Source organism: Electrophorus electricus, chromosome 15, assembly GCF_041902795.1.
Source record: "Electrophorus electricus isolate QZ-2024a chromosome 15, ASM4190279v1, whole genome shotgun sequence".
In the NCBI taxonomy this organism is placed as follows: Eukaryota; Metazoa; Chordata; class Actinopteri; order Gymnotiformes; family Gymnotidae; genus Electrophorus; species Electrophorus electricus.
In genome coordinates, this window is record NC_137511.1 from 9,380,130 (window position 1) to 9,391,364 (window position 11,235).

The 11,235-nt window shown below is 41.9% G+C and overlaps 1 protein-coding gene across 3 annotated transcripts; it reads left to right on the forward strand.

Moving 5' to 3' along the window:
- Window positions 1-4,793: 4,793 nt before the first annotated feature.
- Window positions 4,794-8,920, forward strand: asb3 (ankyrin repeat and SOCS box containing 3). 3 transcript variants are annotated; one of them, XM_027002612.2, is made up of 10 exons: window positions 4,813-4,841; window positions 5,640-5,859; window positions 6,053-6,211; window positions 6,314-6,426; window positions 6,543-6,675; window positions 6,958-7,135; window positions 7,551-7,757; window positions 7,853-8,122; window positions 8,338-8,471; window positions 8,660-8,920. In XM_027002612.2, exons 2-10 carry the CDS (start codon window positions 5,661-5,663, stop codon window positions 8,827-8,829), a joined length of 1,563 nt encoding a protein of 520 aa, XP_026858413.2. In that variant the 5' UTR covers window positions 4,813-4,841; window positions 5,640-5,660; the 3' UTR covers window positions 8,830-8,920. The 3 variants fall into 3 exon arrangements, with proteins under 3 accessions (XP_026858412.2, XP_026858414.2, XP_026858413.2); XM_027002611.3 differs by having other exon boundaries at window positions 4,794-5,859; XM_027002613.3 differs by having other exon boundaries at window positions 4,794-5,859; window positions 7,018-7,135.
- Window positions 8,921-11,235: the final 2,315 nt, after the last annotated feature.

Below are 11,235 nucleotides of genomic sequence, written 5' to 3' on the forward strand. Positions count from 1 at the left end.
GTAGATATAAGATGCATATTACTGCAGAATAAAAATAGAAGTAAATGTCCAAATGCTCTGAATCATCTGAATACTACAGAAACGCAAATGCTTTGCTCTGGACTGAATAGCACAGAATGTGTTGTAATTTAATTTCAGCTTCTCTGTTTCAGGTTAGAAGTAAATGTTTCAATTCAGTATTAGATTACACAAAGAGACACAAAATAAGATGAGATGAGAACACTTTTTTGATCCCAGATGAGAATTCTGGGTGTTAAGAGCAGTAGTACAATATATAGTGGAAGAATGTAAGACAGTGAAAGTATAGTAAAATGCTTTAAACAGAGAAATACACTGCCTGGCCAAAAAAAGGTCACACACGGTAAAATTTCATTGGACCGTCTTTAGCTTTGATTATAGCAGGAATTTGCCCTGGCATCGTTTCCACAAGCTTCTGCAATGTTACAACATTTATTTCTGTCCAGAGTTGCATTAATTTTTCCCCAAGATCTTGTATTGATGGTGGGAGATTTGGACCACTGCGCAAAGTCTTGTCCAGCACATCCCAAAGATTCTCAATGGGGTTCAGGCCTGGACTCTATGGTGGCCAATCCATGTGTGAAAATGATGTCTCATGCTCCCTGAACCACTCTTTCACAATTTGAGCCTGATAAATCCTGGCATTGTCATCTTGGAATATGCCTGTGCTATCAGGGAAGAAAAAAATCCATTGATGGAATAACCTGATCGTTCAGTATATTCAGGTAGTCAGCTGACCTCATTCTTTGGGCACATAACGTTGCTGAACCTAGACCTGACCAACTGCAGCAACCCCAGATCATAGCACTGCCCCCACAGGCTTGTACGGTAGGCACTAGGCATGATGGGTGCATCACTTCAGCCGCCTCTCTTCTTACCCTGATGTGCCCATCACTCTGGAACAGCGTAAATCTGGACTCAACAGACCACATGACCTTCTTCCATTGCTCCAGAGTCCAATCTTTATGCTCGTTAGCAAATTGAAGCCGTTTTTGCTGGTTAGCCTCAGTGACAAGTGGTTTTCTTAAGGCTACACAGCTGTTTAGTCCCAATCCCTTGAGTTCCCTTCACATTGTGTGTGTGGAAATGGCCTTTCACTATTAAACATATCTCTGAGTTCTACTGTTGTTTTTCTACGATTTAATTTCACCACACATTTAAGTGATAGCTGATCACGATCATTCAAGATTTTTTTCCGACCACATTCCTTCCTTGAAGATAATGTTTCCCCACTGTCCTTCCACTTTTTAATAATGCGTTGGACAGTTCTTAACCCAATTTTAGTAGTTTCAGCAATCTCCTTAGATGTTTTCTCTGCTTGATGCATGCCAATAATTTCACCCTTCTGAAACAGATTAACATCTTTTCCATAACCACAGGATGTGTTTTCAACATGGTTGTTTAACAAATGAGAAGCTACTCACTGCATCATTTAGGGTTAAATAACTTGTTCCCAGCTGAAACATAATCACCCATGCAATAATTATCCAATGGGAGGCTCTTACCTATTTGCTTAGTTAAATCCAGGTGGTGACCTTTTTTTTTGGCCAGGCAGTGTACATCTAAAAGAGAAGAAAATAAGTAAAAGTATAAATACCTATAGAAAATATACTCTAAAAAGAATTCCAATGTACATAACTACATATGGTGCAAAAAGGACCAGATGTGGATATGAGATTAAGAATGTACACATATACAGATGTATTTGCGTTGTACAGATGTACTCAACATACCCCATACAAATATACTAATGTGCTGAAAATACAAATGTATTTTAAAGTCTTGTGCAAATATGCTAATGTACCCTTGAACACCAGTACTGTGCAATATATACAAGATACAGACATATGAGTCAAATATGGCAGTAAAAATAATAACATTAATAACAAACAGTGAGTGTTTTGGCCTGAAGAGGCCAAAAAAGTACAGGAGTCAGTCTAGTTGGGGAAATGAACTGTCCATATTAAATACATGAGGTAAGGATAGTGTTTTATAATCAGATAGCTGCAGGAAACCATCTGCAGAAGCACTCACTTCTGCACCAAGGCAGAAGTAGCCTGCTGCTGATTGTGCTCCACTGTGTGCTAATTACTGCAAGGAGAGGGGGTGTAGGTTTGCTTATGATGACTGAGAGCTTGGATAGCATTCTCCTCTCCACTGGGTCCAGTCTGAGCCCCAGGACTGAGACAGCCTTCCTGATGATCACAGCAAGTGTCTCTTGTGGTGATGTTGTTATCCCAGCACACAGCTGCATAAGAGATGACACTCGACACTAATGACTCACAGAATGTATGTAGTAAGTTTCTATGTACACAAAGGACCTTGAGAAAATACAGCTGGCTCTGTCCCTTCTTGAACAGACTAACTGTGTTTCCTGCCCACACAGCTTGCCATCCAGATAAACACTCAGGTATCTGCATGTCAGTAGAACCTCAATGCCCTCACTCTGGATGATGACAGGGTTTGAGTTTTTGCCTTCATACAGAAGTCCAACACCATCTCTTTTTTCTTTTCTGGTGGTGGAGATGGCTAAGCTGACACTGCTAAAGCTGTCACTCAGGCTCCTGTATTCCTCCCCCATCCCCCACTAATACACCCCACAATAGCCATGTCACCTGAGAACTTTTGCAGATGACATGTCTCAGAGCTGTACCTGAAGTCAGAAGTGTAAAGGAAAAGGGAGCCAGAACAGTTCTCTGTAGTGCACCTGGGTTACTATGACATGCTCTGACATACAGCTTTTCAGCCACAGATACTTTGTGCCAGTAAGTCTGTGATCCAAGACACCAGGGCAATGTCCATCTGTGCAGCACTTATCATATGCCTTAGACATGTGGGCTGGATGGTGTTAAAGGCAGTTGAAAAGTCACAGAATATGGTCCATGGTGCTACCTGTCGAAACCAGGTAGGAGCAGGCTCTGTCTAGCATGCAGATAACTGCTTCCTCCACCCCCACATATGGCTAAAGGGCAAACTGTAGAGAATCTATCATCATCATCATCATCATCATCATCATCATCAGTGTTCTAAGGTGATTGAGAACAAGCTTTTCTGCAGTCTTCATCAGATGTAAAGTTAGTGCCACAGAGCTGTAGTCTTTCAGCTTCTTCAGGTTCTTTATCTTAGCTGCTGGTAACAGACAGGATGTCTTCCGAATCCTTGGGACCCATTAGTCTCAGGCTCAGGTTGTAGATCTACTGCAGCACTTCACAGAGCTGGTCTGAACAAGCATTCAGTACTTTAGAGCAGACATGATCAGGGCCTGCTGCCTTCCCTGCCTGTAGTCTCCTCAGCTTTCTACTCAACTGATCACTTGTAATAGATATAAGGGCAGACATCAGCGGAGGGGATGGGGAGAGCAGGGGTGGATCTTCATCACAGAGTGAGATGGTGGTGAAGACCCAGTAGATGAGATGTGAAAGGGGACCCTTAGAGATGGATGAATTAAGGACCTTTGGTCAAATTTGTTACAGAAGAGATTTGTTTTATGTGCCCTCCCCAAAGACTCCTCTATTTGTTGATCACAGGGACGTTTGTAGCCAGAGATTATTGTCAATTGATCAGACACCTCTTCCACTTTGCCCCTCTCCAGATTGTCCTCCACTTTCATGCTATAAGCCTTCTTACTCTCTTTGATTTTAAACTCAAGCTTCTATTTGTGAAACAATGTGTAAGGCCATCAAAGTCCAACTAATGGGATTCACGGAGTCACTCAGTGTATATGTACAAGGTTGTGGTCAGATTTGCCAAGGGAAAGGGCATGGTAGTACAGAAGTGTGGAGCTAAATGCATGCTTGACATTTGTATATAGTATGTCCAGAGTCTTAATTTGTATGGTGAGACATGTGACCAACTGGTTGACGTACATTAATCTACCTTATATAATGTATTATATGATTAATTTTGTTGGTTGTTTTTGCCTAAGCAATACACTAGATAGAAAACCTTACTTGTAAGATTTTTAAGAATAAGCTAAGACAATTTTGGACTAAAACAACCCTCAATAATAAAGGATCACACTCTTGCTTGTGCATGTGTGACAACCGGTCTTACATGGATGCACTTTTTCACATGGACACTTTACCAGAACCTGATACCTGATATAAAATAATTTATAAAGGCCTTCTGTGGCTTATGATACATGCAATAATAGTACAGTATTAATGAGCAAATAATTTGTTTAATACCTACTGGATTTCTTTTTAGATCATCCAAACATTCATGTGTACATAAGAAATGAGTGCGACCTAATAAGATGACTGGAATCAACTTTAGAATCCACACAGGGATGTATAAAACCAGGCCAACAGGTGCCATCTCCTCATTAATACATAAAGATGTATAACTCATTCATGCTCTACAAACAACATTTCACTACCTTCACTCTATCTCTAATCTCCCTACAGCCATACCAGACATGATGTCTTATTTGCGTAATATACATGGCATTTGGATGGAGACTCATTTGGATCAAGTAGGAACAAAGAACATAAATACTGTACACATTTTACAAATCATTATATGAAATCCTCGGGAGAAAGATGGTTAAATAAACTGGAGCTGTCCCTCAAATGGCATGCGGTTTGGAAAGAATTTTACTAGTGTAAAGACTGACATACGAAAATGCAATATTTCTTAATGGAAAGGTCTGGACCACATACCGTCGATATAAAATATTACAAAGGACAAACAACGACCTCTTAAGCCCCTATACTCCTTTCAACGAATCACACCCACAGGCTTTTATTTTGAAGAAATACTTTCAACATCCGTTTTAAGGAACCCTAGCTAGCTTAGCTGTCACGTGCTACTAGAACTAAAAGGTCGATAAACCTTGCAGCAGTTCCGAATATTTCACAATATTCTCTTTTAGCTACGTGCATCTGATCAGAGAGCAATTTAGCTAGTATATTTGCCTTGCAGATAAATCGGCTAGCCCTCTAAATTAATTCAAATGCTCATTAGATTTAGTTCATATAGACCTGAAATAGCCGAGTTTCACTTCTGCCTGGACAAGCTAGCTAACCTAGCGTTGTCCCCATTCAATTACTTTTGACATTTTTTGCATAGGCTGTTAAACGTTGCATTTATTATTTAGATAGCTAGCATACACAGCTAGATAATATTGAGTAACGCTAGCTAGGGTTAAGACCATATATAAGTATATAGCTATATGTGGGATTTATGCAGTCGGGACAGATATAACGTTGCTCAGCTAACGCTAGTTAGCTAAGATAGATATGTAGCTGGTTTTATACTTGAATGATCTGTGGTGGCCAGTTTAGCTGGCTAGCCTTCATTAGCTGGGCTGTAGCTTTTAATCTTCCCTAGGGTTAGAGTTTTAGTAGTGCCACTTAAACTGGAATGTGATTTTCACATTAGCCAACTAGCTTCTTTTATACAAGGTAGCACCTGTGACATTTAAGCACTTAGCTTGCTAGTTAACTAGTTACATTTTCTAATAATCTTTCAGCTATGTGGCTAACTATCAGTTAGTTACATTTTCTAATAATCTTCCAGCTGTGTGGCTAACTATGCTTGCTTGCTAGCTAGCTAAATTAGTACTGAGGGTGGAGACATTGGTTGTAGTAAAATTCCTTGACATCGTTTTCACTGTTTAGATAGCTGGCAGCAAAGTTATAATGGATTTCACGGAATGCTATCAAGATACTTGCTCAACCGTAGCTCTTGCGGCTAGACGAGGAGACAGTAGACGAGTTTCTAAACTCATCAAGAAAGGCTACTCTGTAGACGTCAAAGACAACCGAGGGTGGACCGCTTTGCATGAGGCTGCAGCATCTGGGTCTTCAGAGTGTGTGCGGTTTCTTCTTGGTGCCGCTGGTGAGTTGCAACACGTTGATTCTTGTATTTGACTATAGCGTGTACTTTGGCTAGTCAGTCAGGAAAATGTGGATAGTTCAATTACATTTTTAATAATGTCATAATCTCCGTTTCAGTATAAAGATATAGTGGCAATCATACTGAATAATAATTGTTTTACACGCGTCTGCATAACCTTCACTGGGACGTAAAGTGACCTGCGAAGACTACGTGAACTCGCTGACACACAACTCCGAAACACCTCTCTATTTCGCGGCCAAGAACGGACACCTGCGTGCAGTTAACAGGCTTATAAAGGGTGGTGGAGATATAAAAAAAATGTCCAATGACCTTTCCAGCCCCCTTTTTGCAGGCAAGTCATTATACATTTTAGACATACATGCCTGCATAGTTTATTGATTGACATTTCATATGTATTGTTTCAATATATTTGGTTCTCCTGGTTTGTTTAAAGCTGTGGATGGTGGACATAAAGAAGTGGTGCAACTGCTAGTGAGTAAAGGAGCAGAGGTCAATGGAGCTCATTCCACCTCAGGCTGGTCCTGTCTTCATCAGGCAGTTTACAAGGTACTTTTAAACCAGAAGCCCCATGCTTTTGAAGTCTGCAGTCATGTAGTAAAGACCTGAATTATTACTTCTGGAAGGCAGTAGCGGTGTGAAAGTTATTCTTGCCTCTTTCCCAGGGCCACACTGAGATTGTGAAATTCCTGGTCAGCATTTGTTCTCTTGAGGCTGTGGATGACTACGGGATCACGCCGTTGTTCGTTGCTGCCCAGTATGGACGTCACCACTGTCTAGAAGTCCTTGTGAATGCTGGTGAGGGCACCTTTTCAATGATTAACTTGACTGTTCTGCATATATTGGGCTGCAAGTTCATTGCTTACTCTGGTCAATGGTAAGAACTACTTAAATTTTGGCGTTGCGATATCATGCTATATGACATTAGTTTTACCTCTTTTTTGGCATTGTTGGAATTTTCAGAGTTAGGTTCTGAGGGAGTATGTGTGGGGTTAGAAAATGGGCTTAAAAGAGAGGAACACAAGAAGCACAGCAGCATTTTTGTGAATATCACTGGTATACATCTTTATAATGGTGCAGGTGCAAATGTGAATTGCCAAGCAAATGACCTGGCCACACCGCTTCTCATTGCTGCTCAAGAGGGACATTTATCATGTGTGGAGCTTCTCCTGGCCCGAAAGGCAGACCCAAACCTCTATTGCAACGAGGACCAGTGGCAGCTTCCCATCCATGCCGCGGCCCAGTTCGCTCGTGTCAGGTGAGGGGGACGTGGTCTGACAGGTGTGTGTGTGTGTGTGTGTGTGTAAATCGCAACAGCCATGTGTGGCAATAGTTAGTACCCTTCTTAGTTGGATGTTATTGATACAGATGTGTAAAAGACATTAAGCCCTAATCAGGGTCTGATGCATCACACACACACCCAAGAATGTTAGGATGCTTACATACATATGTATTTAGCAAGCAGCATGGCTGTTGAAGAATTACTTCCTCTGGTCAAGCCATGAGTCAATACTAAAAGACCAGCACTTGCAGTTGAATTTGTTCGAATGGCTATGATGAAGTCTTGTTGAAGAGGTGGGGCGTGTTAGTGTAGCCTTTATAAAGCGAAGAATATTGGGTGTTGGTTTTGTTGTATTAATCCTTGTGTCTTCATTCCTTGTGACCACCTACAGCATTCTGGAGAAACTGATCTCTGTGACGGGCAGGGACTGTGACCAGGGTGAGGGGAAGGTCAGCCCCATTTATCTCTCAGTGCTTGGTGGTCAAGCGGACAGTCTTCGGCCGCTGCTCAGAGAGGGCTACAGCCCAGATGCCCAGAACTGCAGGCAGTTTGGATACTACTGCCCTCTGGACATGGCTCTGTGGTGCAACTCCTGGAAGTATGAACCCAGCTGCTTCTAACAGGCACCATGCACAACAGCACAGTGGTGTTCTTTTGTGATCTGTTACACCTCCCTCTTGCTCTGCCTCCCAGTTTAGATGGAGAATGCCACCAGAGCCGAGAGATCGCTCAGGTGCTGCTGGCTGCTGGTGCGCATGTTAGCCTGGCCACGTATGTCCTTGCCTTGCAGGGTCATGTACCTGAGCATCTGCCGCTGATCCTGGAGCATGCCGGCCTGCCCGCGGGTGAGGAGCTGTGGGCGCTGGTGCAGGCGGCCCTGGATGAATTGCCCAGTGCGCCCTTTTGGCTCCCCCTGCTGCTCAAAGCTGGACTCGACCCCTCTCTGCTCCTCAAGCATAAAATGTAAGAAAGGAGAGCAGCGAGGCATTTGCCCAGCTGCTCCTCTCATGTTGATTTATGTTAACCATCGGCAATCTCGTTTACATAATGTCGTGTAAGTTGGAGGAAGCGAGGGAGGTGCTGTTTGCTTTAAGGCTAAAATGAATGGGGAAGGATGTTAGTTCTGCCACTCTTCTTCACATGTGTTATTCCCCATGTGGTGTTTTAATTGTATGCAGGCTTGAAGAGGCAGAGAGCAGGGTGCTTAATTTCTTGCTGGAGTTTATTAATTGGAAGTCTCTGCCCTCCACGATGCTTCACATTCTCTCTCGCCGTCGAGCTGAAGGCACTTGGACCCCACACGGACATTTTGGTAAACATCCTGTGAAAAAACAATATGGGAACAACCAAGCTGCACTCCCCTGCCCCTTTAATTACTATTAAAGTCTTTACAGTTTCCACCTATATATCATATAACACACATTTAGGCCTTTATACATTGTACAAGTTGTCTAATTCTGTCTTTCACTGGTAGAGTAATCTCTTTTTTCTGTGTACCAGAGAGTGTTCCTGCACTGACTCATCTGTGTCGACTGGCAGTGCGAGCTGCAGTGGGCAGTGATGCTCTGTCTAAACCCTCCTTTGTGCAGCAGCTGCCTATTCCCACACTGCTGCAAGACTACCTCCAGTTCAACGACATCTCCAGTGCCTACACCTACACAGCAGCCTGACTCACGCGCCGGGCTAATTAACTTCCCTTACTCGTTTCAATGCGGTATTTTGTATATATGTTAATAAAACTTAAATGACCACCTACTGAAATTGGAATCCGGATCGTTTCATTAAACTGAAGTCAATTGATGTGTTTGGGAGAAGGGATGATTTCCTTCATATTCTTCCCAGCTCCACTCCCGTTCGTACGCAGCGGGCCTTCAGATGGAGCTGCCGTTCACGGTCACCTCTGCTCCATGTGTTTGGTCTGCCTCATTATCTCCTGCTCACTCTCACCAGCTTCCCTTACTACTGTCTCCAAGGTCACACAGGCATAAGATACATACTCCTTTCCAGTACTAATTATGGACTGAGGAACATAGATTAGGAGGCTGACATATCTGTTCTTTGAGTTATACAGTTTTATGGGACAGCATTCTTAGCTTTGATGGAAGAGAGGTGCATACTAAATGCTAGCAGAAAATTACCTCACATTGTAATTTCTCACATGATGCTTTTATAATATTTAGAAGAGTATGTTAAGTTTTATATCTGAGTATGTTTTTTCCTAATTTTGTTTCTGAGCATTGTATTGTTAAAATATTTTAACCTTAACAGGAATCTTCACGTTTATGGATTAATTCAGGACTCAACAGGGATCAAGAGTAGTCCCCCCCACCCCCTCAACATGTACTAACATGTAAGTGACTCAAGTCTGTTAGGCTACTTGTTCGATTTGTGCGCAGCTGCTGCAAAGTGGGAGCAAAGGTTTTTATTTATTTATTTTGAATAGGCGATGAAAGTGGTTTGCAATACCCCCTGCAAACAGTAGGGGGAGAACATGTTTAAGCCTAGACAATGATGCATGAGGCAGTTTTGAACACTCCAAAAAGAGGAGCCATTTCAGCTCCCGACTCCTGGTTCTCTGAATTTTGAGGAAAACGGAGGTTGTGTCTTAGGAAGCTGGAGCCTAGTTCTAGACAATCAGGCTGCCTCTCTGTGGGAGACTCATGGAGGCAAGGTATCAGCAATCATGACTATTAAGGTCCCCTTGTGCTATAGGTAAGCTTAGGTCAAACAGGCTTTGATTTGCAATCAGGCTTTTGAGCTACAGTTGAAAGATTTCTCTCATTCTATCTCTGTCTCTTTCTCTCTTGCTCTCTTGCATCTGCTAATATATATATATATTTATTTATCACTGTTCCCATTTCTAACATCTTGTTGTAGAGGTAATGGAGCTATTTTGCACTTTGACCTTCCTCAATTTCCAGCAAGATGAGTTGTTTTAAAGATGTAAATAGTTAATGTCTGCTAATGTATTTTTTTTCTACTTTAGGCCCAAATATCCCTGGTGATTTTGCAGAGGCTTCTTATTCGCCAAATGACTCTGATACAGATAAATGATGCCTAGAATAGGCTACATAGCCTACATAATTGATGCCACATAATGTAAAATGTATCAATCCCTTGATGCAGTGTAGGTGTTCTATAAAACACTGATACTCTGCCCAGAGCAAATTCACCCTGTTTGACTCCTGAGCCTGGTATGTTGAACACTCACCACCTATCACACTATGAAACATATTGGTGAACACTGCATGTAAAAAGAGACTTTGAGGTAGAGACACTAAGTGTGATCATACAGTGTGGAATGCAGCCAGCTCCGTTTCCATGGTGCTTTGTTCCATAAAGTGATGCTTACAAAAACAGAAGGATGTGTACGACCTATGTGTGCTTTCAGCTTTAACATGATGGGCTTTTAACAGACAACATTAATTTTAGTGTTTACTAGCTATCACTGTGCAGTTTTAAACTGAAGAATGTTAAAACGGAGGTTATTTTGCTTTCTTTTTACTCTGCTAAACTGTCACCTACACCTTGGGTGAAGGTGTATTTTGCTTTAAGTTGTGGAGCTAGTTTTTGTTTCATTGTGAGCTCTGGTAAACCCACCCATTGCCCTTATCAGCTCATTATCCTGTTCTCACCATGGATTTGGATCACTAGGACACCGTTGCCTGGCGACCTGCTGATGAGAAATATCTGCTAAGTGATTTGCTTGAGGAGGGGAAACTGTGTTTGCCAATATTTCTCTGAACTATAATTCCAAAAAATGCTACTCTGTGCATCCCTGACTGAAAGTGTTGACAGATGAAGATGTTGCTGTAATAAACTAAAAACAGCTGCTTTGTGTTAGCATATACCTAATAATTAATCTTAACATTGGTACAGAGGCTATTTTCTAACTTTTTGAAGGAACTAATCCAAATATGGTTCTTAGTGAGGAGTCCTTATTTGGAGTGCAGGGCAAGAGTTGGCTCTTTCTATGACCCTGAGGTACTGCGAAGCTACTGTGTTTTTTGTACCTCACTGTCTTACTTCATATGTTAGGTCTCATATTTCCTGAATAATTGAGTTTTCTCTATGAC